The sequence below is a fragment of the Ascidia mentula genome, chromosome 6, assembly GCF_947561715.1.
Source record: "Ascidia mentula chromosome 6, kaAscMent1.1, whole genome shotgun sequence".
Lineage (NCBI taxonomy): Eukaryota > Metazoa > Chordata > Ascidiacea > Phlebobranchia > Ascidiidae > Ascidia > Ascidia mentula.
Window position 1 is genome coordinate 3509886 of NC_138571.1, and position 25207 is coordinate 3535092.

Sequence of the window (25207 nt, forward strand, 5' to 3'; positions counted from 1 at the left end):
GTATTATTTGCAAGCTTTCCTGCTTTGTTATCTGCAATGCAAGAATCAATGCAATTCGTTGACAGGTAAGCTGCGTTTCAAATTTACAATATAAAATTTTTATGTACTGCTTATAAGTCTACTAAACATTTCGTTTCCACAGCAACGTGTGACACAAAGTTATCAGATTTAAATCACTCAATTTCAAAAGTAATCTGCCCACCCAACTGCTGGAGACAATATTCGGATTTGTGTGGAAGTGATGATTACGCCTCTGGTCCCCTTTGTCTGGCTGCAATGCATGCAGGAATGATGGACAGTAAGTTACAGTGACAGTACCCTGGCACGTTTACCGGATTTTCTTTGATATGAACTCAAAGCAAATGTTTTTGTAAAGATGATGGAGGCTACTTTGAAGTATACAAAAGTGATTCAATACATGAATATAAAGGATTGGACAGGAACGGAGTGAGAAGCAAATCTTGTTCGTTTGCAAAATGGTCGTACACATTTGAAAGTAAGCTATGCTCCGGGTAGCGTTTTGGTTGGAATAAATAATTATTATTATATTATTAATATCAATATAGTGAAATGCAGCACGACAGGAAACAGTGAGTTTTCTGTAACTGATGTATTTTGTCCACCTGGTTGTTCGTCCAACTACGTCTGTGGAACAAATTCGTACAACAAGAATTCCTCGGTTTGTGCATCTGCCATTCACGCTGGTATCTTGTCGCGTAAGTTGGTGTAGTTAACACTTTGTGGTTTGTTTGAATCAATCATGAATATTTTCAGGAAGTGGAGGATACGTGACGTTTTATTCTAGAAACGGAAGACGCTCATTTATTAGTTCGACCAAGGGTGGCGTAACCAGCAAATCGTGTGGTTCATCAAGTCAATACTTTTCGTTCACTCGTAAGTTAACAAAAAGCCTTCTAACAGATAAACAGCGATTGATAGTGAAAATAAATGATCAACGAAATAATGTAACCGAAAGTCGGGATACTGTAGGACTGGAGCTGTTGTCAGAATTCTTTTCAGGCTGGCGAACGCCTGCTGGCAACTGTCCGTCCAGACAAAACGACGTCTCTTTTCTGTTAATTTGTGTAAGGGGGAGGCGATACGAGCGTAATCTTTAACAAACTTTCTGTAATACGAAGTAAGACCCACAAATTGACGCACCTGTTTTTCAGATTTTGGTACTGACCGATCTTCAACTGATCGTACCTTATCAGGGCCGCATCGTATTCCATGTTACGACAAGAGTAATGGCACCTTAGCACGGCCCGCTGTCAACAAATTTTTGTCGTAACACACACTGCAGCGGTTCTACTACAGAAATTCCAATCCCAAAATTAAGTGGTGATTGACGTCCGAAGCGACATATAAACAAGTGGGGACATCTTGCCCTCCCAGTTTAACGTGATTTTTCCAATAACTGAAACCAAACTACCGTTAATTCCAAAAAAACGTTCGTTTTGGCCCAGCGGGGAGATTTTGAGGCGGTTATTGGTCAACGTCTCTAAACTCTGTTGACTAATCAAAGAGACACTTGCACCAGTATCAACTAAAGCACATACCGGCTCCGAAGCGATGGAAACGTTGACAAACCGGACTAATTGGGGTTTGGTGGGACTCTCGCTCGTGTTCTGATTATTGGTAGGATTCGAAGTTTTGGGTTCGGTGTCCTTCAAACATACACTTGCTTTTGCCTCTTGGGTCACAGGGGTACCAGGTCTTTTATTGAAATTCCTGCGAGGCGTAAAACTGGTATGAAAGCCGCGCTTACCTTGCATTGGGCAAAATATTTGCAAGTGTCCTATGCTAACAAAGAGTAATGAATATAAAACTTCATTTTTAATGGTCTCCTCCGTGGGAAACGCCTTGTCGCCAAGAGCTTTCAAAGCATCAGGGACCAACATCTTGTCCCGGTACAAAGCGCGGTGGCGATCAAAATAAATTAAAAGACATTATAAAACGAAGTTCTCTGAAACCCCTTACAAGCGAGAGCAGAGTCCTGGCGTGCTAGCCAAATGTAACCGAAATTAGTGTGTCCTCCTAACTTGGTTACACTGAAGGCCTATCGCAGAAACCTGGAGGAACACGACCAAGGTGGCTACTTTTGTAATACAACAGAAATACGCTAACAGGTATAAAGGAATAAAACTGATAAAAGTGCGAATATAACAACGTTTGTTCTAAAACTTGCATAAAAATGACATTCCACTACCACTAGCGTTCATCAAAAAATACATCATACGATCTCCCACCAAAACGGTGTTTTCTACGCGCCAGCACCAGAGAACTGCCTGGCTTTTCCCGCATTATTTCAGCCGCCAGCACTTACACCAATCATCACTGCCCACGTTTGCCACGCAAGCGTGACTGCTCGGGCGTATAAAAACGAGTAAAATCGAAATAATTACAAATATATTATAAAAGGTGAGTGTGAAAATCAACAAAGAAAAAACGTGTGAGTCAAAGTGAAAATACAAGAAGAAATAAAGCGTGTGAAAAACAAAACAAACAAAGACGTTTACACTAACGTTTGCTTTCCCATCAATATTTCAGATGAAGATTGTTTGAGAACTTGTTCTAACAACGGTGAATGTTTGTCTGGAGTTAACGACCAACATTGTTCTTGCAACCCCGGGTTGATCGGGTCAAACTGTGAAAGAGGTAAGAAATTGCCCTGGAAGCTGGGATATTTGGTACTAAGAGAAATTTGCCAGGTAAATCGCAAAACACTTGAAAATTAAAAACAAATCCTGCATAAAGTAAACGCTCCAAGCACATATTTCATGTAATGTTTTTCATGTTTGAGCAGCAGAATATTTGATAGTTCTGAGATTTCGGCCTTTCGAACTTTCACTTATAGCCGTGTTGAAGATGCTATTCTTAATGAAGTTCATGACTCGCGTTTACTTCGGAGCTAAATGCCACTCAGTATGTGACAGTCCACTGAAATTGATCGTAATTATCATATTCAGACATAAACGAATGCGCGAATATCATGCACAACTGTCATCAACATGCAACTTGCATCAACACCGTCGGCAGTTTTCAATGTTCTTGCAACGCAAACTACACCGGAGATGGCATTGATTGTTGTAAGTTTGACTTCGTTTTTGCAACATTCAAATACAGGGATTTCAACCTCCGGGTCGCGAACCGGTTTGGGTCCGTGATGCATTTGTAACCGGTCAGTAGAAAAGAGAAAAATGATGGCCTTCTTTGAGGATGCCACATGCTGTATGACGATCAGTTAAACGAAATTACCTTGGGTGCTTAACTGTGGTTATAATCGAATTACACACTAAGTAAACCACTTTTTACACAACCTATCACCCTAGTGTTCTGTAGGGCCGTGAAGTCAACTCTTCCCTTGGAGTAAGAATGCAAATTCAGATCATGAAACTTGATTCCTTTTTAGATCCAGATTTCTGTGCACAAAATCCTGGTATTTGCCAGAACAATGGAACTTGCATGGGTACAAAAACCTCCTACAATTGCTCATGTGCCCACGGGTACGGCGGATCACATTGCGAAATAGGTAAGATTTTGCAGCATTGTGTTTGGTTCTTTTTGGATGAAAGGAATGCAATTTATTAACAATGTTCATGGTGTTCGAAACATAGGCTCGTTTCCAACCTGCAAGGACGCGTTACAAAACGGCCTTAACGTAAGCGGAGTCTACAACTTAACGTCGCCTCTGATTTTCCAGGGATATTGCGAAATGGATGGCGGAGGTTGGCTGGTGAGTTTGTCTCTTGAGGCTAGAACTGTATCATAAATTTAATGGTTGCGAAAAAAGTTATTGTCTGAACATAAGGTTCACAGGCTTCGCAGCCAAGGCATTGCAGCCAAGCTGGATCAGCCACTTTTCCTTGGCCACAATATACCCCGTGAAGCCACTGAGCTCCTGTAGCTCAGTTGGTAGAGCGTTGGGCCTGGTTAGCCCAGGTCGTGAGTTCAAACCTCACCGGGAGCTTGATTTTTCAGATCTCGCTCCGACTTGTCGGGAAAAGTGGCTGATCCAGCTTGGCTGCAATGCCTTGGCTGCGAAGCCTGTGAACCTTATGATCAGAATATTAGAGCTGTGATCGCCAAATATAAAGGGCCTGCGCTGTGGGGCGATCCCGCCTTGCTATGCGTAAGCATGGCATTACTTCTGCGTTGTCTGAACATCTTACCTTGATTATGATAAATGCCAGGTGTTCCAGCGTCGTTATGATGGATCTGTGAGTTTCGATAGAGATTGGGTGGATTACAAGAATGGGTTTGGGAATCTATCAACAGAATTTTGGATGGGTTTGTATTCCAATAAAGCAATCCTTAAGTAAACGCCTTACGAGTTTGAACAAAAACTTCCGAGTTTGAACAAAAAAAAGTACAACTGCTGTTAAATTTTGAATAATGGTTGGGTTGAGTGTTATAACTTGCGCACACCCAGTTAAATATACAGGCCTACCAAGCAAAATGTTTTAATTACAGTATCAGTTAATCCAATCTAAATTCCAGTGTTTTCAGCAATATTATTTCAAAGAACAAATTTTATCAGGTTTGGAGAAACTGCATCAAATCACCAGTGCGTCCACTAGATGTCGCCTTCGTGTTGACCTTCAGGATTTTTCCGGAGGTCAAGGTTTTGCCGAGTATAGGTAAGACTATAACGTATTTAACGTTGTCATTCAAATGCCATTGTTCTAACGATGATTTACCCGATGCTGCCAGGTCGTCATAACTAACAAAATCTTAAAAGACATTAGGGGAATACCCGCCTTATTACATCAGATCCCAAAAAAAGTTGAAGCAACACAGAATATTCTTGCTGTGTTTCAATGCATTCACTTGGTTCAGAGTGGTTTGCCGGGACCGAGCTCAGTGGGGCTCGGATTCGGTCGAACGCCACCTTTTTGCGCTTAGAGAATGTGGCTGCAGAAAATTTTCTTTCCCTTGATTCCAAATCTTCTGAAGCGTATAGGCATCTGGAAGACAGTTCAAGCGAAATTAACCACGGCCAAACTCATCTAACTTTTGCTAAAGCGAAAATAACCAGTTTAATGCCTGTTACAGAATAGTCTCGGCAAAAACTCATCTAACTTTTGCTTGTCCTGCAAGCTACTCCAAATACATCTTGCAATGTCAGCATCGTATGCTTGATTGACATCTTATTTAAATGGAACAGGTTTCAGGTTGCTTAAAAATTGACCTCAAGTCGTTTGTGAATTTAAAGTTGAAAAATATCTGGGTTTCCTTCTCAAAACTTCCAATCCCTCTCAGTGTTTATTGCTTAGTTGACAAATAATTATCCCACACAACACAATGTATGACACATGTCGTTTATTACGTCATAAAGGGTTTTATGTTTAACAATCGTTTCCACGAGCAACAAACCAATGTAAGCGGATTGATTTAAAACAACAAATTATCCGTTGTTATTTAAATCACTTTGCATTAAATTAGACATTATAACATTGTTGTGTTCAGTAATTTCGGCATTGGCGATGAAGGAAGTTCTTACACAATTACTTTATCCGGATATTCGGGAAATATATCAGATTCCATGACATATAATAACGGGGAGAGATTTTCAACTCGCAACAGAGAAAATGATAAGTGAGTAATAATGATACAACGTGTCTGATTATGTTTCTGTTTTACTAACGAATTAAATCGAGTTGTTTAAAAAAATATGAAATGCATTTCCTCAAATAGTTGATATTGTTGACAAAGTTAACCGCCTACCCTAAATCAATCTGAAACAGGGGGTTGCGTTAAAGTTTTAGTTAAACACAAGTTTTGACTGAGTTTAAATAAGTTGCAACACAGAGTTGTTGACAACCGATTTAATTATAATTGCAGGTGGTCAGTAGGTAATTGTGCTGTGATCCATGGTGGAGCTTGGTGGCATCATAGTTGTTCGAATGCCCAACTCAATGGTCCGTGGTCGAGAACTTCTACTGGTGTCAACACTATCAGTTGGTATCATTGGAAAAATTCATGGAGCGGAATAATGAGTTCTAAGATGAAAGTGAAATGCGAATAAATGTTGAGAAGGTTTAAAGTGATGAAAGTAACCTTATGTTGTTAGTTACCATGGCAACGTTGTGTTGATTCACAATTATTGACGGGCATTGTACATACTTTCACCAGTTCTGATAAAGGCTTTAAATCGTAAATAACATGAGAGCAATTATACCGAATCGAATTGATTCCGAACGAATAGCACATTCGCCGTAAATGAGTTAAACTTGGTTTACAGCGTGTTTATTATCCGATGTTAATAAAAACCGGAAAAACACAACATAATAATTGCAAATATGACGTCGAAACTGCTTATTATTACATTTTGTGCGTTTCGGATGCCACTTCTTCCATAGAATTATGTCAACGTGTCAATTAGATATTGACAACATATTCCGTTTTACCATTCCTTGTGTCGTTGTTGTAATATCGCATGCAACCGTTTCCATGCTTTATGTTGATAATCCATGTAAATATAAACATTGATCCATCAGATTTGACAGTTGATTTCTGATTCGAGGATGTCAGTTTTTTTGATTCAGTTCAGTATGGCTTTCTCTGACCAAATATTTACATAAATGCGCGGATATCGCGGCGCCATTTTACCGGGAAAGGTTTTATCATAGGTCGAAAATTATTTTAGTAAAAAAGACTTCAAAAGTGTCAATTGTTTTTGTGAAAAAGTCAAAAAACAAAAACCTCATGCAATTTGCAATTCAATGTTGTCCCCAAGCCTTTTCCATGCAATGGCAAAAATATTCTTTCCGGGATTTTCAATTGGTTGCCCTCCAGGGCGTCGATTTTTTCTGCGTTTCGAACATCTTGAGAAAAATTGTCGTGCGTATCGAATAGTAAATATGTCGTATTTGGTAACTAACGCATGAGAACGACCAGGCTTATTTCGATCACAGGATTATTGTACTTGCATAAGTGGAATACGCGTCAAAATAACGACAATACAATTAAAAACCTTGCATTTTGTAGGCTGCTATGTCTCTTTTAAGGTCCGATTGAACGGAAAATGGAATTTGTTTCGTAACAAATGCTCCATGTTTGGAAACAATGGTTAGTTTTAGGTGTAACGTGCTTATTCACTGAATGTTAAAGCAACTGTTGGTTGGTTTTTGCATGGATATTTTCCAAAAATGTATTGCGGTTGCGTTTATTTAGCCATCTAAACAGACAAATTTATTTTGGGTTGGGATCCCGAACGATCAGCCATTGAGTTTTCAACACTCAGTAACCTTTTAGTTAAAAGCTGGCACCAACGTCTTCAAACCACTTTTGCCACCAGCATGTACGGCAAAAAAAGACAGATAACTGAGGATAATATACAAATAATAATCGCTTTGAGGATTGTCATGTATCAAAAGTTCAAATTAACAGTCAAAAGAAATCAAAACATGTCTTCAGTAATTTCCAAGATTCACCCACTGCACAATGCATGGCTTCAGGCTCAGCAACTAACCGTGTGGGTTCTGGTCACTTGCGTAGTTGGGGCGACAGGTGCGACTAGCAGTCTCGCGCTGCTCTACGGACTCGTTGTCCGGTGTAGTGAAAGTTCATGAGCTAAAAAAATATGCATTAAGTGAACGCCTCGCGACCAGCGCGATAGCCCTGTGATTGCTCACTGAAAACACCATTCTATATAAATGTAATTCTCATGTTGTTTTTCCTATTGACAAGTTGATCAATTTATATAAAAGTTTACGTTTTGGAATTAACCATGGAAAAAACAAATCTAAAATCGTTGTTATACCATATCCTATATCACAGACAACAAACAGGTTATCCACGTCCGAATATGCGCCTTCCTGTGAACCAGCTTCACCGAAGCAGATACAACAATAACCCATCCCTTAATACATATATATGTGTGTGTGTGACCAAATCAACCGGTGGGAAAGTGTGTTTGGCAACTTTTCACCTCTGTGCACATTTTTTAGGTGGGGCGAAAAGTAAAATTTAGATTGTGGTGACTACACTGTTCGCCTGTGCATCGAAGCGCGCCATTGTCTTTCTCGTGTCGCGGTTGTCGCTTCATGAACGAGCGTTATGCTTGTCTCCAGTTTGGCTGCGCAACTTAATAAAGCATCAACCACTTTGAGACCGCCGATTGAACCTCTAACTTCCCTTGCCTAAACTTACAGTTTTCTTGATCCCAGACTCTACAATAGTATACAAGTTGACTGAAAATTTCGACCAATGCATATTCACCTCTTGTATACAATCTATGACCGGTGAGGTTATGAGGTTAACGCGGATAGCAGGAAAATGTTTTCACAAAATCTTTTGAATTGAGCGCAATATTGTGGCAACTATCTGGAAGATGTAATTTAGTGTATTGTGTAACATCAAGTGTGACATCAGTCAGTTAAAGTCTTGCGGATAACAAGCAACTTATGAACAATTAGTTTCCAACGTTACCTCCGAAAATATCAAAAGTTAAGACGAAGGTGTAAGAGATTGGAAAATACGCGTCCAACAAACGTTCGATGATGCTTTAAATTCGTATAAATCAGAAACATTACTGTGGCGGAAATGACACAAGGCACTTTTTTGTTTAATTACCTGTGTTGTTTATTTAAAGCACGCAGTCAAATAATGTCTATGACACGTCATAATGTTGAAGTGTACAAACAACATCTATGATTTATATTTGTTCAATCGAAAAATAGAAGGTTCGATAGAACACATTGTGAAATCAAAAGTAACTTACATGATTTCATGCTTTCCTAATAAATTATATCACTCATAATAGTTACTGCACTCACGTGGAATTCAATGTCTTATTAAATAAATAATTATCAGAAAAATTAAGCTTGAACTTGAAAAAAATATTGAAATGAGTTGATTTGCGGAGATTTGCGGAGATTCGTTGATTTTTTGAACAATGTTATCCACGTTTGCATTTGATGTTCTAAAGTGGGATGCGGGAGGTATCGCTTCATTATCATAACAAAACAAAGCAATAGATAACATGACAATGCTTGGCTGATTGTCTTAGCCTAAAATTCACGTGCAGTTTTCCTGATTCCTTATTACTTTTACCACAGAAAACCATGATGTTGGTTTGTTTATTCTGGGCTCAGCCAAATGCTGTTCCACGAAAATCCAGCCTTAGCTGCAGCTGTGAATGACCGAAAGACAGAATTTTTATCTCTTGTAAAACCAGTTTCCTCGTGCTTTTAACTGTAGATCGTTAGATCAAAATACGAAATAAGTTAGTCTGCATGAATTGATTATTTGCATGTGAATATTTGCATGTTAAATAAAAGTTGAAACGAGCTTACGTTATATCCGATCAAATAACACGTGGTTGGAATTGTTGTTTGTTTCCCGTACTTGCTTAGAATATATGTTCGGACAAAATTTTCCTTACTGTAATTGAGATCGGTTATATTGCCATGTTGTTTAATAACTTCCCTTCCAGTCAAGCTTTCCTCGACGCGAAAGGTGTCTGGCAGCTGCAAATTTTACGGTGTGCAAGATGGATGAGTATTGGTGCAGACAACTATACCTGTATCTACCGTTGGTAAATGTACAGTTACGATTCCCCTTTCATTACGCAAAACAACACACATAGAGTAAAAGGGGATGCTTTGTTTTTTGACAAACCCGTTAGTGTGGCTACTTGACTTGTTTGGACTAAGCAACAAGTATTTGCATCATTTTCGCACATTTTTTCAGTTTTCAAAAAACATTATGTATTTGAATCGTGCAAAACCGTGAGACACAAATAAATCATTGAACAAAATCACGGGTGAATCAAAAAGGACAATTTCTCGGCTAAGTCCCTCAGCTTGTAATCAATTGCCGCATAACTCGTTGTAAACAGTTTGTTTGGTTTGGTCAAACGGGTCGGAGTTGTAAATTACATTATTCACTCCACGGTTCAGCATAAGCGCACGGATGGATTGATTACTCAGTCAATGTTCCTGTTTCGGTTCACAGACAGGGGGTTTCTACTCTCAGAACTTCCTTCTGTGTTGCGGAAGCTTGAAAACAAGGATGCTGTAACTTAAGCAAGCTACTGTGCAAGTATCAGGAACTTTCTTTTACATCAGATCACTTCGCAAAACCAGTTTGAAGAGTGTGTCTTTTTTGTTTAGCATAAAAATGGTGCCCCGTACATTGTGATTCTGGTTTAATTAGAAACCTTTCTAGTTCAGATGTCTTGCTGTTGTGGCTATGCACACAGCGCCTGTCCCAAATTGGTGATGATCATTAACAATTTCAATTAGAGTTAATTAAACCAAAAATCATTATGACATCTGAAAATGATTGGTCGTTCCACGAAAAGCAAGCCTTAGCTGCAGCTGTGAAAGACAGAATTTTTATCTCTTGTAAAACCAGTTTCCTTGTGCTTTTAACTGTAGATCGTTAGATCAAAATACTAAATACGTTAGTTTGCATGAATTGATTATTTGCATGTGAATATTCGCATGTTAAATGAAGGTTGAAACGAGCTTACGTTATATCCGATCAAATAACACGTGGTTGGAATTGTTGTTTGTTTCCCGTACTTGCTTAGAATATATGTTTGCGCCAAATTTTCCTTACTGTAATTGAGATCGGTTATATTGCCATGTTGTGTAATAACTTCCCTTCCAGTCGAGCTTCCCTAGACGGGAAAGGTGTCTGGCAGCTGCAAATGTCACGGTGTGCAAGATGGATGAGTATCGGTGCAGACAACTAGACCTGTATCTACCGTTGGTAAATGTACAGTTACGATTTCCCTTTCATTACGCAAAACAACACACATAGAGTAAAAGGGGATGCTTTGTTTTTTGACAAACCCGTTAGTGTGGCTACTTGACTTGTTTGGACTAAGCAACAAGTATTTGCACCATTTTCGCACATTTTTTCAGTTTTCAAAAAACATTATGTATTTGAATCGTGCAAAACCGCGAGACACAAATAAATCATTGAACAAAATCACGGGTGAATCAAAAAGGACAATTTCTCGGCTAAGTCCCTCAGCTTGTAATCAATTGCCGCATAACTCGTTGTAAACAGTTTGTTTGGTTTGGTCACGTTTTGGATCACTCCACGGTTCAGCATAAGCGCACGGATGGATGGATTACTCAGTCAATGTTCCTGTTTCGGTTCACAGACAGGGGGTTTCTACTCTCAGAACTTCCTTCTATGTTGCGGAAGCTTGAAAACAAGGATGCTGTAACTTAAGCAAGCTATTGTACATGTAGCTGGAACTTTCTTTTACATCAGATCACTTCGCAAAACCAGTTTGAAGAGTGTGTCTTTTTTTCAGCATGAAGGTGGTGTTTCGTATTTTGTGACTCTGGTTTAATTAGAAACCTCTCCAGTTCCAGTGACCAGCTGTTATGGTTATACCAACAGCGCCTGTCCCAAATTGGTGATGATCATTAACAATTTCAGTTGGAGTGGATTAAACCAAAAATCATTATGACATCTGAAAATGGTTTGGTCGTTTCGTCATTTTTATAAACAATTGTAATTAACGGTTAAAGCTTATTGAAACAAATGAACAGATATCAGTAGGTTGTGGTTTTGCAAGTAGATACGAAGCTTCGAATTCAATGTACAGAGCTTTTTATACACAGAGAAATATTTTTGAGAGAAAAAAACATCGCAAATCCGTTTTCGGAAATAGATACGAGATAAACTATTAATATTGCGATTTTTAATTTGCTTCACACCTTTAAATTTCTTGTTTATTTGTAGCACATTTACTTTCATTTTATGTAGCAATAATGTTAAAGTATTATTTGCAAGCTTTCCTTCTTTGTTACCTGCAATACAAGAATCAATGCAATTCGTTGACAGGTAAGCTGCGTTTCAAATTTACTCATAAAATTTGTACTGCTTATAAGTCTACTAAGTATTTCGTTTCCACAGCAACGTGCGACACAAAATTATCAGATTTAAATCACTCAATTTCAAAAGTAATCTGCCCACACAACTGCTGGAGACAATATTCGGATTTGTGTGGAAGTGATGATTACGCCTCTGGTCCCCTTTGTCTGGCTGCAATGCATGCAGGAATGATGGATAGTAAGTTACAGTGACAGTACCCTGGCGTGTTTATCGCATTTTCTTTGATATGAACTCAAGGCAAATATTTTTGTAAAGATGATGGAGGCTACTTTGAAGTATACAAAAGTGACCCAATACATGAATATAAAGGATTGGACAGGAACGGAGTGAGAAGCAAATCTTGTTCGTTTGCAAGATGGTCGTACACATTTGAAAGTAAGTTGTGCTCCGGGTAGCGTTGTAGTTGGAATAAATAATTACTATGTATGGAAATATAGTGAAATGCAGCACGACCGGAAACAGTGAGTTTTCTGTAACTGATGTATTTTGTCCACCTGGTTGTTCGTCAAACTACGTCTGTGGAACAAATTCGTACCACAGTAATTCCTCGGTTTGTGCCTCTGCCATTCACGCTGGTATCTTGTCGCGTAAGTTGGTGTAATTAACACTTTGTCGTTTGTTTGAATCAACCATGAACATTTTCAGGAAGTGGAGGATACGTGACGTTTTATTCTAGAAACGGAAGACGCTCATTTATTAGTTCGACGAAGGGTGGTGTAACCAGCAAATCGTGCGGTTCATCAAGTCAATACTTTTCGTTCACTCGTAAGTTAACAAAAAGCCTTCTAACAGATAAACAGGGATTGAAAGTGAAAATAAATTATCATGGAAATAACGCTTGTTTTCCAATATTTCAGATGAAGATTGTTCGAGAACTTGTTCTAGCAACGGTGAATGTTTGTCTGGAGTCAACGACCAACATTGTTCTTGCAACCCCGGGTCGATCGTGTCAGACTGTGAAATAGGTAAGAAATTGCCATAAAAGCTGGAATATTTGGTACTGATAGAAATGTGCCAGATAAATCACAAAAGATTTCAAAATGAAAAAAAATGCTCTAAAATAATACGCTACAACTCACTTGAATTCTGGCGCTAAAATTATTAGCTGACGTCAACCAAAAGGAAGAAAATGTTAATTATTTCATGTTCTAAAGTTTTTCATGTTTAAGCAGCAGAATATTTGATAGTTCTGAGTTTTCGTCCTTACGAACTTTTCCCTATAGCCGTGTTGGAGGTGCTGTTCTTTAATGAACTTCATGTCCCGCGCTTTCTACGGAGCTAAAAGCCACTCAGCATGTAACCATCCACTAAAATTGATCGTAATTATCATATTCAGACATAAACGAATGCGCGAATGTAATGCACAACTGTCATCAACATGCAACTTGCATCAACACCGTCGGCAGTTTCCAATGTTCGTGCAACGCAAACTACACCGGAGATGGCATTGATTGTTGTAAGTTTGACGTCGTTTTTACAATATACAAATACAAGCATTCCAACATTCGGTCCGCGAACCGGTTTGAGTCCGTGATGCATTTGTTACCGGCCAGTAGAAAAGAGAAAAATGATGGCCTTCATTCGAGGATGCCACATGCTGTATGACGATAAACTCTTCCCTAGAAATGAGAATGCAACTTCAGATCATGATATTTGATTCCTTTGTAGATCCAGATTTCTGTGCACAAAATCCTGGTATTTGCCAGAACAATGGAACTTGCATTGACACAAAAACCTCCTACAATTGTTCATGTACCCACGGGTACAGCGGATCACATTGTGAAAAAGGTAAGATTTTGTAGTTTTGTGTTTGGATCTTTCTGGATGGAAGGAATGCAATTTATTAACAATGTTCATGTTGTTCGAAACCTAGGCTCGTTTCCAACTTGCAACGACGCGTTACAAAACGGCCTTAACGTAAGCGGAGTCTACAATTTAACTTCTCCTCTGACTTTCCAGGGATATTGCGACATGGCTGGTGGAGGAGCTTGGCTAGTGAGTTTGCTTCTCGAGGCTAGAACTGTATCCTAAGTTTATTGGTTTTGGAAGCGTTCGGTGGTTGTTTGCATGTAAAGTTATTGTCTGAACGCCTTGCCTTTGTTATGATAAATACCAGGTGTTCCAGCGTCGTTATGATGGATCTGTGAGTTTCGATAGATATTGGGTGGATTACAAGAACGGGTTTGGGAATCTATCAACAGAATTTTGGATGGGTTTGTATTCCCATAAAACAATCCTTAACTAAACGTCTTGCATGTTTAAATAAAAACTAAATACAACTGCTGTTAAATTTTAAAGAATAGTTGGTTTTAAATTTAATGCATTTACTAGATATTGCACACCCAGTTAAATACACAGGCCTACCAAACAAACATGTCATACAGTATTATTTAATCCAAATTGAATTCCAGTGTTTTTAGCAATATTATTGCAACCAACAAATTTTATCAGGCTTGGAGAAACTGCATCAAATCACTAGTGCGTCCGCTAGATGTCGCCTTCGTGTTGACCTTCGCGATTTTTCCGGAGGACAAGGATTTGCCGAGTATAGGTAAGACTATGACGTATTTAACGTTTTCCATTTAATGCCTTTGTTCGAACGATAATTTACCCGATGCTGCCAGGTCGTCATAACAAAATCTTAAAAGACATTAGGGGAATACCCGCCTTATTACATCAGATCCCCAAAAAAGTTGAAGCAACACAGAATATTCTTGCTGTGTTTCAATGCATTCTCTTGGTTCAGAGTGGTTTGCCGGGACCGAGCTCAGTGGGGCTCGGATTCGGTCGAACGCCACCTTTTTGCGCTTAGAGAATGTGGCTGCAAAAAATTGTCTTTCCCTTGATTCCAAATCTTCTGAAGCGTAGGTATCTGGAAGACAGTTCAAGCGAAATTAACCACGGCCAAACCGTTTGACAATTGATGGCAGCAATCCATTGAATATTAGTGCTGTGTCCCGCATCGATATATCGGATAAATAGATTATTATATTGTTTAAAATTTCGATTTGCTGTCCAACATTCTCGGCTCCCAATGTTTTGAATGAGGCAACAAAAATCTTGTAATCGCGATTAATAAGATGATGACACAACTTGATTTTCAGTGTATAAGTTATGTAGTGTAAACTCTCTGTTTTCTCTTTGCCCACCCCTGGGTTAGCTGCTGGTCGTTGCGTGGTTGATTGGATATTGTTGGGTCTATATTCAAGAAAGTGGGTGCATTGGCCTGCAGAGTTAATTCCTTAGGCAAGTGGTTCTTATCCGGTGGGAAATGTTAGGGTTTTAGCTCGATAATTAGTCGGTAACGAAATACACGAAAGTAGTCGGAAAATAAATAAAATGATCTGTATTTGCTGTGTTTTGAACACTTATTGGTAATGCCATGCGGTGGAAAAAGTTAAAAGAGTATAACAGATATAGTGAAAATACAATAATTAAATTATTCGTTAAAAATGTAAATACCTGGTAAAATATTGAGTGCCAAGTACTGACCTTTGTACTGAAAGTACTGACCGTACCCTGCCAGTGACGTAGGATGAGAAATATTAAGAAATTATGTCACAAACAACATAGCTAAATGCGGGTTACAGAATAGTCTCGTCAAAAACTCATCTAACTTTTGCTTTTCCTGTAAGATATTCCAAATATCTTGTAATGTCAGCATCGTATGCTTGATTGATATCTTATTTAAATGGAACAGGTTTCAGGTTGCTTAAAAATTGACGTCAAGTCGTTTGTAAACTTAAAGTTGAAAAATACCTGGGTTTCCTTCTCAAAACTTCCAATCCCACTCAGTGTTTATTGCTTAGTTGAAAAATAATTATCCCACATAACACAACACAATGTATGACACATGTCGTTTATTACGTCATAAAGAGTTTATGTTTAACAATTATTTCCACGAGCAACAAACCAATGTAAGCGAATTGATTTAAAACAACAAATTATCAATTTAATATATGTGCAAAAAAAGCCATAATATTGCAAAGCTGCAGACAGGGTGTGTACACGCACTGTTTCGACCTGTAAGGTCTCATCAGTGCAGCTGTTGAGTGGCGCTGTGCTAGCTTTCACACTAGCAGGCACACTAGTCTCCACTTTGTGGTACCTTTCGGTCAACGTCGATCTGCAGGGTACCCTATACTAGGTACCGAACAACAGAGACGACGAACCACTGTGGAGCGCACTATGGCCAAACGGAACTGCTTGGCAACCGATAGTGCAAAAGGCAAAAAACACCAATGTAATATATGTGCAAAAAAAGCCATAATATTGCAAAGCTGCAGACAGGGTGTGTACACGCACTGTTTCGACCTGTAAGGTCTCATCAGTGCAGCTGTTGAGTGGCACTGTGCTAGCTTTCACACTAGCAGGCACACTAGTCTCCACTTTGTGGTACCTTTCGGTCAACGTCGATCTGCAGGGTACCCTATACTAGGTACCGAACAACAGAGACGACGAACAAGCAGTTCCGTTTGGCCATAGTGCGCTCCACAGTGGTTCGTCGTCTCTGTTGTTCGGTACCTAGTATAGGGTACCCTGCAGATCGACGTTGACCGAAAGGTACCACAAAGTGGAGACTAGTGTGCCTGCTAGTGTGAAAGCTAGCACAGTGCCACTCAACAGCTGCACTGATGAGACCTTACAGGTCGAAACAGTGCGTGTACACACCCTGTCTGCAGCTTTGCAAAATTATCAATTGTTATTTAAATTACTTTGCATTAAATTAAACATTATGACATTGTTGTTTTCAGTACTTTCAGCATTGGCGATGAAGGAAGTTCTTACACAATTACTATATCCGGATATTCGGGGAATATAACAGATTCCATGTCTGATTGGTCGCAAAATCTAAACGGGGCGAGATTTTCAACCCGCAGCAGAGACCATGATACGTGAGTAATAATGATACAACGTGTCTGATTATATTTCTGTTTCACTAACGAATTAAAGGGTGTTGTTTTAAAAAAGATGAAATGCATTTCCTCAAATAGTTGATTTTGGTTGTCAAAGTTAACCGCCTACCCTAAATCAACAATTGTAAAAATCAATTGCTCTGAAACAGGGGTTGCGTTAAAGGTTTAGTTAAACGCAAGTTTTAACTGAGTTTAAATAAGTTGTAACACAGAGTTGCTGACAACCGACTTAATTATACTTGCAGGGCAGTAGGTAATTGTGCTGTGACTCATGGTGGAGCTTGGTGGTATCGTAGTTGTTCACTTGCCCTCCTCAATGGTCCGTGGTCGAGAACTTCTGCTTACAACACTATGAGTTGGTACGTGTGGAAGAATTCATGGGGCGGAATAATGAGCTCCAAGATGAAAGTGAAATGCGAATAAATGTTGGGGAGGTTAAAAGTGACAAAAATTAACATTGCGTCGTTGTTAGTTACCGTGGCAACGTTGTGTTAATTGACAATTATTGACAGACATTGTAAATACTTTCACCAGTTTTGATACAGTCTTTAAATCGTAAATAACAGGAAAGCAATTATACCGAACCGAATTTATTCCACAAATCCTTACAATGTTGTGTCAATAACGAAATTCATCTTGTATGTTTGTTATTATCATGGTATTTGTAGGGCGTTACTTAAAACGTCTATACAAATAATAACACTGCCGTATATCTGACTCCTGACAAAAAGGCTGCTATCAAACCCAAAGTCAATCGATCAGTTTAATACATAATAAACAAGCGCACGAGGATTAACAATAACACGTTACAAACCACGCGTACAAAAAGTATCTGTCCTATATGTCCTTTGTCCTCTGTCCCTTCGTATCTTTTTTCCGCAAAACACATGTGGCCTATATAGAAAATGCATACCAAGTGTCAACGTGTCAACGAACGAATAGCACGTTCTCCGTAAATGAGTTGAACTCGGTTTACAGCATGATTATTAGCCGACGTTAGCAAAAAAACGGTTGATGCCTGAAAAACACAATTTAATAATTGCAAATGACATCGACACTACCTATCATTACATTTTGTGCGTTTCAGATGCCACTTCTTCCATACAATTATGTCAACGTGTCAATTAGATATTGACAACATATTCCGTTTTATCATTCCTTGTATATCATGTCGTTGTTGTAATATCGCATGCTACTGTTTCCATGCTTTATGTTGATAATCCATGTAAATATAAACATTGATCTATCAGGTCTGACATTTGAATTCTGATTCGAGGATGTCAGTAAATTTGATTCAGTTCAGTTTGGCTTTCTCTGATAAACCAAAAATGCATTCACGACAATTCACCGCAAATATTTACAGAAATGCGCGGATATCGCGGCGCCATTTCACCGACTTATGGAAAAGCTTTTATGTAAAGGTAAATTGTGTATCAAGGTTTGTTGTCAACACCCAGGTCCTCATTGCAGCCCAAATGATGACGTCACGGCCGTGGGCATTCGAGTGGCGTCTGTCACGTGTTTCATTTGTGTTGTTGTTTTTGTCTGTTCATTTACCTGCCTACCTCTGCGCACACCTTGCTGCAACTCATTCTTATTTGGCACTGATGATGAACACAGTGGTGTTTGAAACGTTTGCTTCGACATGAGTAGCATACTAGCTTTGGCTTTCCTTTGCAAATCATCTTGTCACCTCCCAAGGTTAAAGCTTTGCATTCTTGTGTTTAATAACCAAACTTAACACGGCAGTTTGTGGTGGACACAGACGGGTCTGATGCGTCTGCCGGTTGCATTCCATGGCAGAATGTAGATGGCATGGAGAGAGTGAAGTTTTGTGGAATTGCTTCCTCAACCCGAAATAAACTACTCGATAAATAGAATTTCCAGCCACCAAAAACCAGGGGTCATAACGTCAGTTTCAGGCCATGTTAAAAACCAGAATTTTCCGACAAGATCTCAAAATACGAATTTCTTTTCGATCCCAATTCAGGGTTTGTTTCTTTTGTAAAACCGAGCGACAGTGAAACAATAGCAATAATTGGAACGTAACAATAAGCAATTGTGACATCACAGGCCTCAACTGGCTTGCCGCAGACATACAAGGAACTGTGTTCACCAAATCGAAGAAGCCATAAATTGAAGCAAATGTGCAATAAATAATATTAGACAGATAATAATGCTAAAATAACGGCAGTCTAAGGATAAAAGGTTTGACAACAATAGGTACAAAAGCGGTTGGAATCGTAGTTGCGTTGGTGACGTCGTCGTGTTGGTGACGCTATTTAGATGTTAAAATTAAACAGAAACCCATGTTTTGGATGTGGGTCATGATTGGGGCGAAAAAATTGTGAAATAAGATTTAATTTACTAATCACAAGTTGAACAGCCATGAGTGGGACTGACAACTTTATGGCTGGTTGTAATTTCTATGGTTATAAAATTTGGTTTCCCGAAAACAAAATAGACAGAAAAGATCACCAAGTGCAAGAAAGAAATTGACTAGCGAAAAAAACATGTCAAAGTGGCAAAACAAACAAAAATCCTCACTGCAAGGTTTAATCACTGGAGCGGAGTATTGAGAGTGGGCGTAAGCGTATATGCCATTTTCAAAATTCAAGTTTTTTGTAAGTGGGCATTTGACCGAATCAAACATTTCGGCCGTAGTTTACCAACAATTTTGTTTTCTGACGCCAAATAAAGTACAGGGAAATATGGACTCCACGTTACCTCACTACTATGGTAAGCGCCGCAAGAAGGGTAGTCATTTCACAATTTGCTGATCCAAGTGCTTATTTAAGTCCAACGGTTCCTGGACATGGATGCGTTGAGGCTGAATGTTTATATTTTGTAAAATAAACTGCATTTTATTTATAAGACCTACAAGCAGAAACGTTGAGAGCCAATAACTGCAACAAGTTTCGTGTATTCCCGCGTTGAAAACGAACCATTGTGTTCGATCAAACTTACTTTTCATATGAGAAATGATCTAGGGACTGTGAGTGACCTCGTTTAAACACAGTTGCTCCCTGCGCCGATATCGCCAGAGTGAGAAGGGTTTAACCTGCGCGTCGTGATTTTTAACTTCAAACAAGTAGGATCCGTATCCGGGCCACCGACGTGCAAGGTTAACATATTCAGCCTGAAACAAATTGTTGAGAAAAAATGAATTAGACGGAATGAAGAGAGCGCGAAATATGCTGAACATAAAATTATGCGAATAATATTTAAACACCAAGCAACCAAATACAATGCCAATAAATATCAACCACGGGCAGAGATGCACCGACATCCAATAACACAAAACTCCAGTCTTATTGTTTAGTGAGATTATTGTGATACTGACCACGGCGTCTTCTTGCGGCATTCCTCTCAATCTCCTCCATCTATCCAGGACGTTGGATTTGACATCCTGCAGTTCCTCCAGGAAAAGAGTCCTCTTTATTTCACCGCTCTCACCTTCCTACTTCATGGTGCAGGATTTTCGTGTTAATGGTGCAGGATTTTCGTGACCGATATCTCCGGCTTGTAGTATTTTAATTTATGGACGTTGGTTGATAACAATGGCGTTGGTCTGATCGTGGTACTGTATACCGGTAACTTAACATTTATTCGCGCCGCCCGAGTCGAACGGTAGTGTTGCGTGTCGAACACTTAGAATGGTTAAAAAGGATTTAATCGACGCAGATGTCTGAACAAAACGGGTGATAATGTAGTGTGTTGTTATCGTCTGGTGAATATGTTTGAATGTGGCGTCTCGTTGTCATCTTGGAGTTAAGGTGAATTTCTAAAATACAACGACACAATGAAATGCAAATCTTTTAGGGAACGATGGTCGTTTAAGACAATTGTTACGTATTTTTACGTTACATAGCAACGATTGCATTCATGGAAATATGAACTATGGTCACATAACAGCCAGTTTCGTCATCAACGTCCGGAATCTCTTACCATGTTTTTTTTTTGTGTTAAAGTGCATATGACACGTAAAAATCAAACATGTTAATAATCAAACTAAGAAATGTGGATAACTTTAGAACATTTCTGGCGAAAAAAGTAGCTTGATACGATGACTGGTTTCCGAGATACAGCTGATCAAAGTCGCACTTTTGCCGCTGCGAACGAAATCGTGCGAAAGCGAGATATTGTTGCGTGACGTCATAGAAGGTACTTCGGTCGTGCGCGAGTGCTGGCAGCAAGCCTTATGCGTAGGAATGGAAAACATTGTAAAACTGATTTAAGCATAATATTGCATTAAACAGGGGACAAAAAGTGAACAAGTGCAATAAACGGATTTTGATTTTAATTTAAGCTGAAGTCAGATGGCCGCTGTTCGACCTATTATGTCTAATTTAGTTTTGTAATAATAAAACAGTTACTGGGACAGGGTGTTCTTGTTGTTACAGCATTTATGATCGCTAACGTGATACATGAACTTTTGAAAACACGACAGAGACAAACCATTAGTTTAGCATTGTCGTTTTGTCCACTCACAGTTATGTCGTTGCTGCTATACCCTATATCTAAACAATGCATTTTTTCGACGCAAGCGCCTTATGTGATGTCCTTTTCTCCTCAGCGCAAAAGGTTTACGATTTTTGGTCGCCGTTACTTTTCGTGCAGTTTTCTACATTTTTTAGTTGACGTAGAGCCGTAAAACTTTGGATATATGTTTGTTGTAGATGTACCTTTAGTTTTACGCAAAGTTGTCATGGCCGTGTCATATGCACTTTAAGGCATTTTAGGTAGCGTCTTGTCCAGCATCTCATTTCAAAATGTATAGCAACGGTTGCTTTCTCACGTGATTTGATCTCGTTACTAGTTTCTACGTAACAACTGTGTTTTTATGTGATTTTATTGTCCAGCTCAAATGTGTCGCCTTAGAGATGTGTCGCTTCATTGTTTTGTGTGAGAGTGCGTCTTTTGTTGACTGTTTGCTGACCGTTAGTCCTTGGATCGCCCTTCATTTCACGACACTTTTTTTCGCTTTGTTTCCCTCCGGTTTAAAGAATGAAACTTTCCGTGTTCGTTCAGCTGAGGGCCGAGGCAGGGCAGCGCAGCTGTACTGTGCTCATCTCAGTTCATCGGTTTTGTGATTTGGTTCTGTTCAATTTTTTCTGTGCGTTTGGACGTAAATTCACTCAGTTTGGCGTTGGTATAATTGCGCATGTTAATTTCGTATCCAAAATTGTTCATTTGAAATAAATATTGTTGGAATGTTTGCATCAAGTTTCAAGTAAAGTCAGGTCAGGAAAACACAACAATTAGAACTCGCGTGCGATCTTATGTCAAATGCGCTAATCAAATAGAATTTCCCATCAATCATAAATAATATTGTTAAGACCCGGATTGAGACTCATATTTGGCATAATAGGTCGCAACAACAATGCACCGAAATCTGAATCAGAAAAATTATGCATTAAGACGGTCCATTTACGAGTTTCGATCCTGTGTTAGTTTGACTGCCGTCAACGTCATCAACATGCTGTTCAAATCTTCAAATCCATTGTTTAATTTTGGAAACTCGTCCATGCAGGATTGAAAATCCATGGCTTGGTGGTGTAATTCAACTGGAACCAATTCGGAGTGATTGTGTAGCGTCTCATGTTGGTCGTTAAAATTCCTTGTAGTAACCGCATTTTGTTTAAAGTCACCGCCAATGTATTCAAACCGTCAGACTGTCGCCACACTGTCGCCAAACCCCGTTGCATGTAATTAGTATCGTTTTCTCGTATTTTCACTTCCCTTTTGTTTTGCAATCACCGATCTCGTAACTGCACCGCCGATAACAACCATTGCTTGGAACCTCTAATCATTCTTTCTCTCTTCTTTTACACTTTAGTCCATTAAAAGCCGTCACATTCCCAATCTTGATATATTTTGAGATATATACGTTGAAATAAATATATCAAAAAATATTCCGTAGCCTGTAGGCTACTGTACGAATAAAACATCACGGATTGTTACGTTAATCGATGAGACGCATTGCATGCTGATAGAAAGGTTAGACGGTAAATACATCGTCAAAAGATCTACACATATTTAAACTGGAAAGAAATATAATAGAGAATATATTCGTATTTTGTTGCGCCTTATTTGGAGTCGGACTGTTAGTATATGTAGGTTCGTTTATTAGTCGCTTTACTAGCATTGGAATTCTTTTTAGTCAGATAGCGCATTAATAATATTAAGGCAAGTAATCGAACGATTTACGTGCAATCGCTACTTCTGCTCTGCATATCTGCACGACGACAGATATTTTGTCATAATATGTTAGCGGAGCTATTCTAGTAGTTTTTCCAAAGCCCAAAACTAAATTAGAAAGGCTGCAAATCACGCAAATACGAAAAAACATTCTGGTACACAACTTTTTCCCATGCATTTTCATTGAAACTGTTGCGAAGTTACCAGGTGCATTCAAGCGGAACCAAACTTAATATTTCCTTAAAACACTTTTTAATTAATTTTTTTTTTAATTTTAAAAAATCAAGTTTATTATGTTTAACATTTTTGCAAGTTATAACGTCATACGTTGTGTGCTGCCAGAGCAATAGGATTATTTGTGTCGTTGGTACGTGCGCAGTGTTCAGTCTCTACTTAGTAGTCTCTGATGCGACCATTCCAAGCTGTAGTTTATGCATTAAATAGTTATAAATTTTGAGTTTTACATGTATTTGCCGGTAGATGCTAAAGAACCACCCCACAGCTAGGTCGGCAATTATGATCATAGATATCGTACAAATGTGTGGCACATCGGTTTCGGTAACCACCCCACAGCTAGGTCGGCAATTGTGATCATAGAAATCGTGCAAATATGTGGCACGTCGGTTTCGGTAAAGAGAAAAGAAACACCTGCCAAATTAATTTGGTAGCGCTATTTAAATCTCAATTAATTCAAAAACATTTACTGATTCAGCATCTAATGCCGAAATAACACTTGTATCTTGCAGACCTCATGTGGGGATATCACAGAATGAACGGCGGGTAAGTAATCACGTATACAAGGTCTTTTTTATAGCGTGCGATTGCGTTTGTGTAGTTTACATTTCAATCGCAATTTGTAAGAATCATGTTTTTTTTTTCAATGAGTTTGATTGCTTCGACTCCAGGGAACGAAGCTATTTCAGAAACTGTAGTCATATGCCCAAAAAGGTTTTGTAACAATGTTGCATTGTGAAACAATCAAATGTGTTTAAACAATAAAACTTATATGCACTAATCCATATTCCTTCTTTATAGTCATCCATCAGAGATGAAATTGTCAAGAGCAAGATAAGCATCAGATCTATTAATGATCAATGATGTATGGTTGGTGAAAGAACTGGGTTGCAGCATACGCTTTCCTAGGGATGGCGATGATTCAGGTCATGTCATTGGGGAAGTGTGTATAGGTTTGGAATACTAAATAATAATGGGATAATTTGTTCAATCATTTTAATGTTAAGGCTGCGGGATTTCTACAACCTATTGATCTCACCATAAAATGGTTTTGTTTAAAGGTACAGATTGCAAATCCTAAATTTTATTGCTGTCTTGATAATGCAATTGTCTTGATAATGCAACAAAGACATTTGTAAATCATGCAAAGATGAAGGTGTGGACTCTTCAGAAGTTGTTTGGATTGAATGCACTCGATGCAAACAATGGTTTCACATAAAGTGTGTTGATTATTCACCGGAATATCAGAAGGACGATAAATACTTTGTTTGTCCAGTGTAAATACACATTTTTTTTATAAATACATCAATTATTGTGTAAGGGCAATGGCCTATTGAACACAATTGTGGTCAAACAACCAAATAAGTCTGAAAAGGCTCAATGTTCTGCACAAGGATGAGGTTCATGACAAAATTAAAATTCCCTTATGTATGAATGTGGTTGACCGTTAGGTCATTACATTGTGATGTACCTGAACACTTTGTGTGGTTGCCAATAAGCCTGTTCGCTTTTAAATGCAATTATATGAACAAACAGTTTATGAAATACCCAGTTTGATATGGCCATGGCAAGGATTCTGGGTTACTAAAAATGCCCAACGACCACATGCAGGATGGCTCCCTAAGCCGTGGTGGAAAATCCTGTGCAAACATAGACTGATTAATACTAACATCTTGTTTAGTAGTTGCAAATCACAACCCAAAGGTAAATCATAACTTATTTTTTGATGATTTTTTCTGTACAACAATAAAAAAATTTGAGAACTTTTCCTATAAAAAACCAAAACTTCACAGAATGTTTGTTGCACTTACAAGGGTCTGATCATTCTCCTAGAAAATACAGAAAATATTAGTCTGTGAAATTATTTCACATACTTCGGCATATTTTCTAAAAATACACATTCTACACTTACAAGTCATTTTGTATCTTTCTAGAAACAAAAGGAAATTGATAACTACACTATATTAGTAGGAAAGAATATACACTCATAT

At 38.7% G+C, this 25207-nt stretch overlaps 1 protein-coding gene across 1 annotated transcript; it reads left to right on the forward strand.

Moving 5' to 3' along the window:
* On the forward strand, positions 1 to 24080 carry LOC145906895 (uncharacterized). The gene is made up of 18 exons (XM_082994357.1): positions 1 to 65; positions 143 to 298; positions 377 to 496; positions 567 to 720; positions 779 to 894; positions 2551 to 2658; positions 2970 to 3089; positions 3413 to 3532; positions 13202 to 13321; positions 13534 to 13653; positions 13739 to 13860; positions 13982 to 14078; positions 14317 to 14416; positions 16620 to 16760; positions 17027 to 17189; positions 23463 to 23559; positions 23695 to 23762; positions 24018 to 24080. The coding sequence occupies exons 2-18, from the start codon at positions 277 to 279 to the stop codon at positions 24078 to 24080; spliced, it is 1851 nt and encodes a 616-aa protein (XP_082850483.1). The 5' UTR covers positions 1 to 65; positions 143 to 276.
* Positions 24081 to 25207: the final 1127 nt, after the last annotated feature.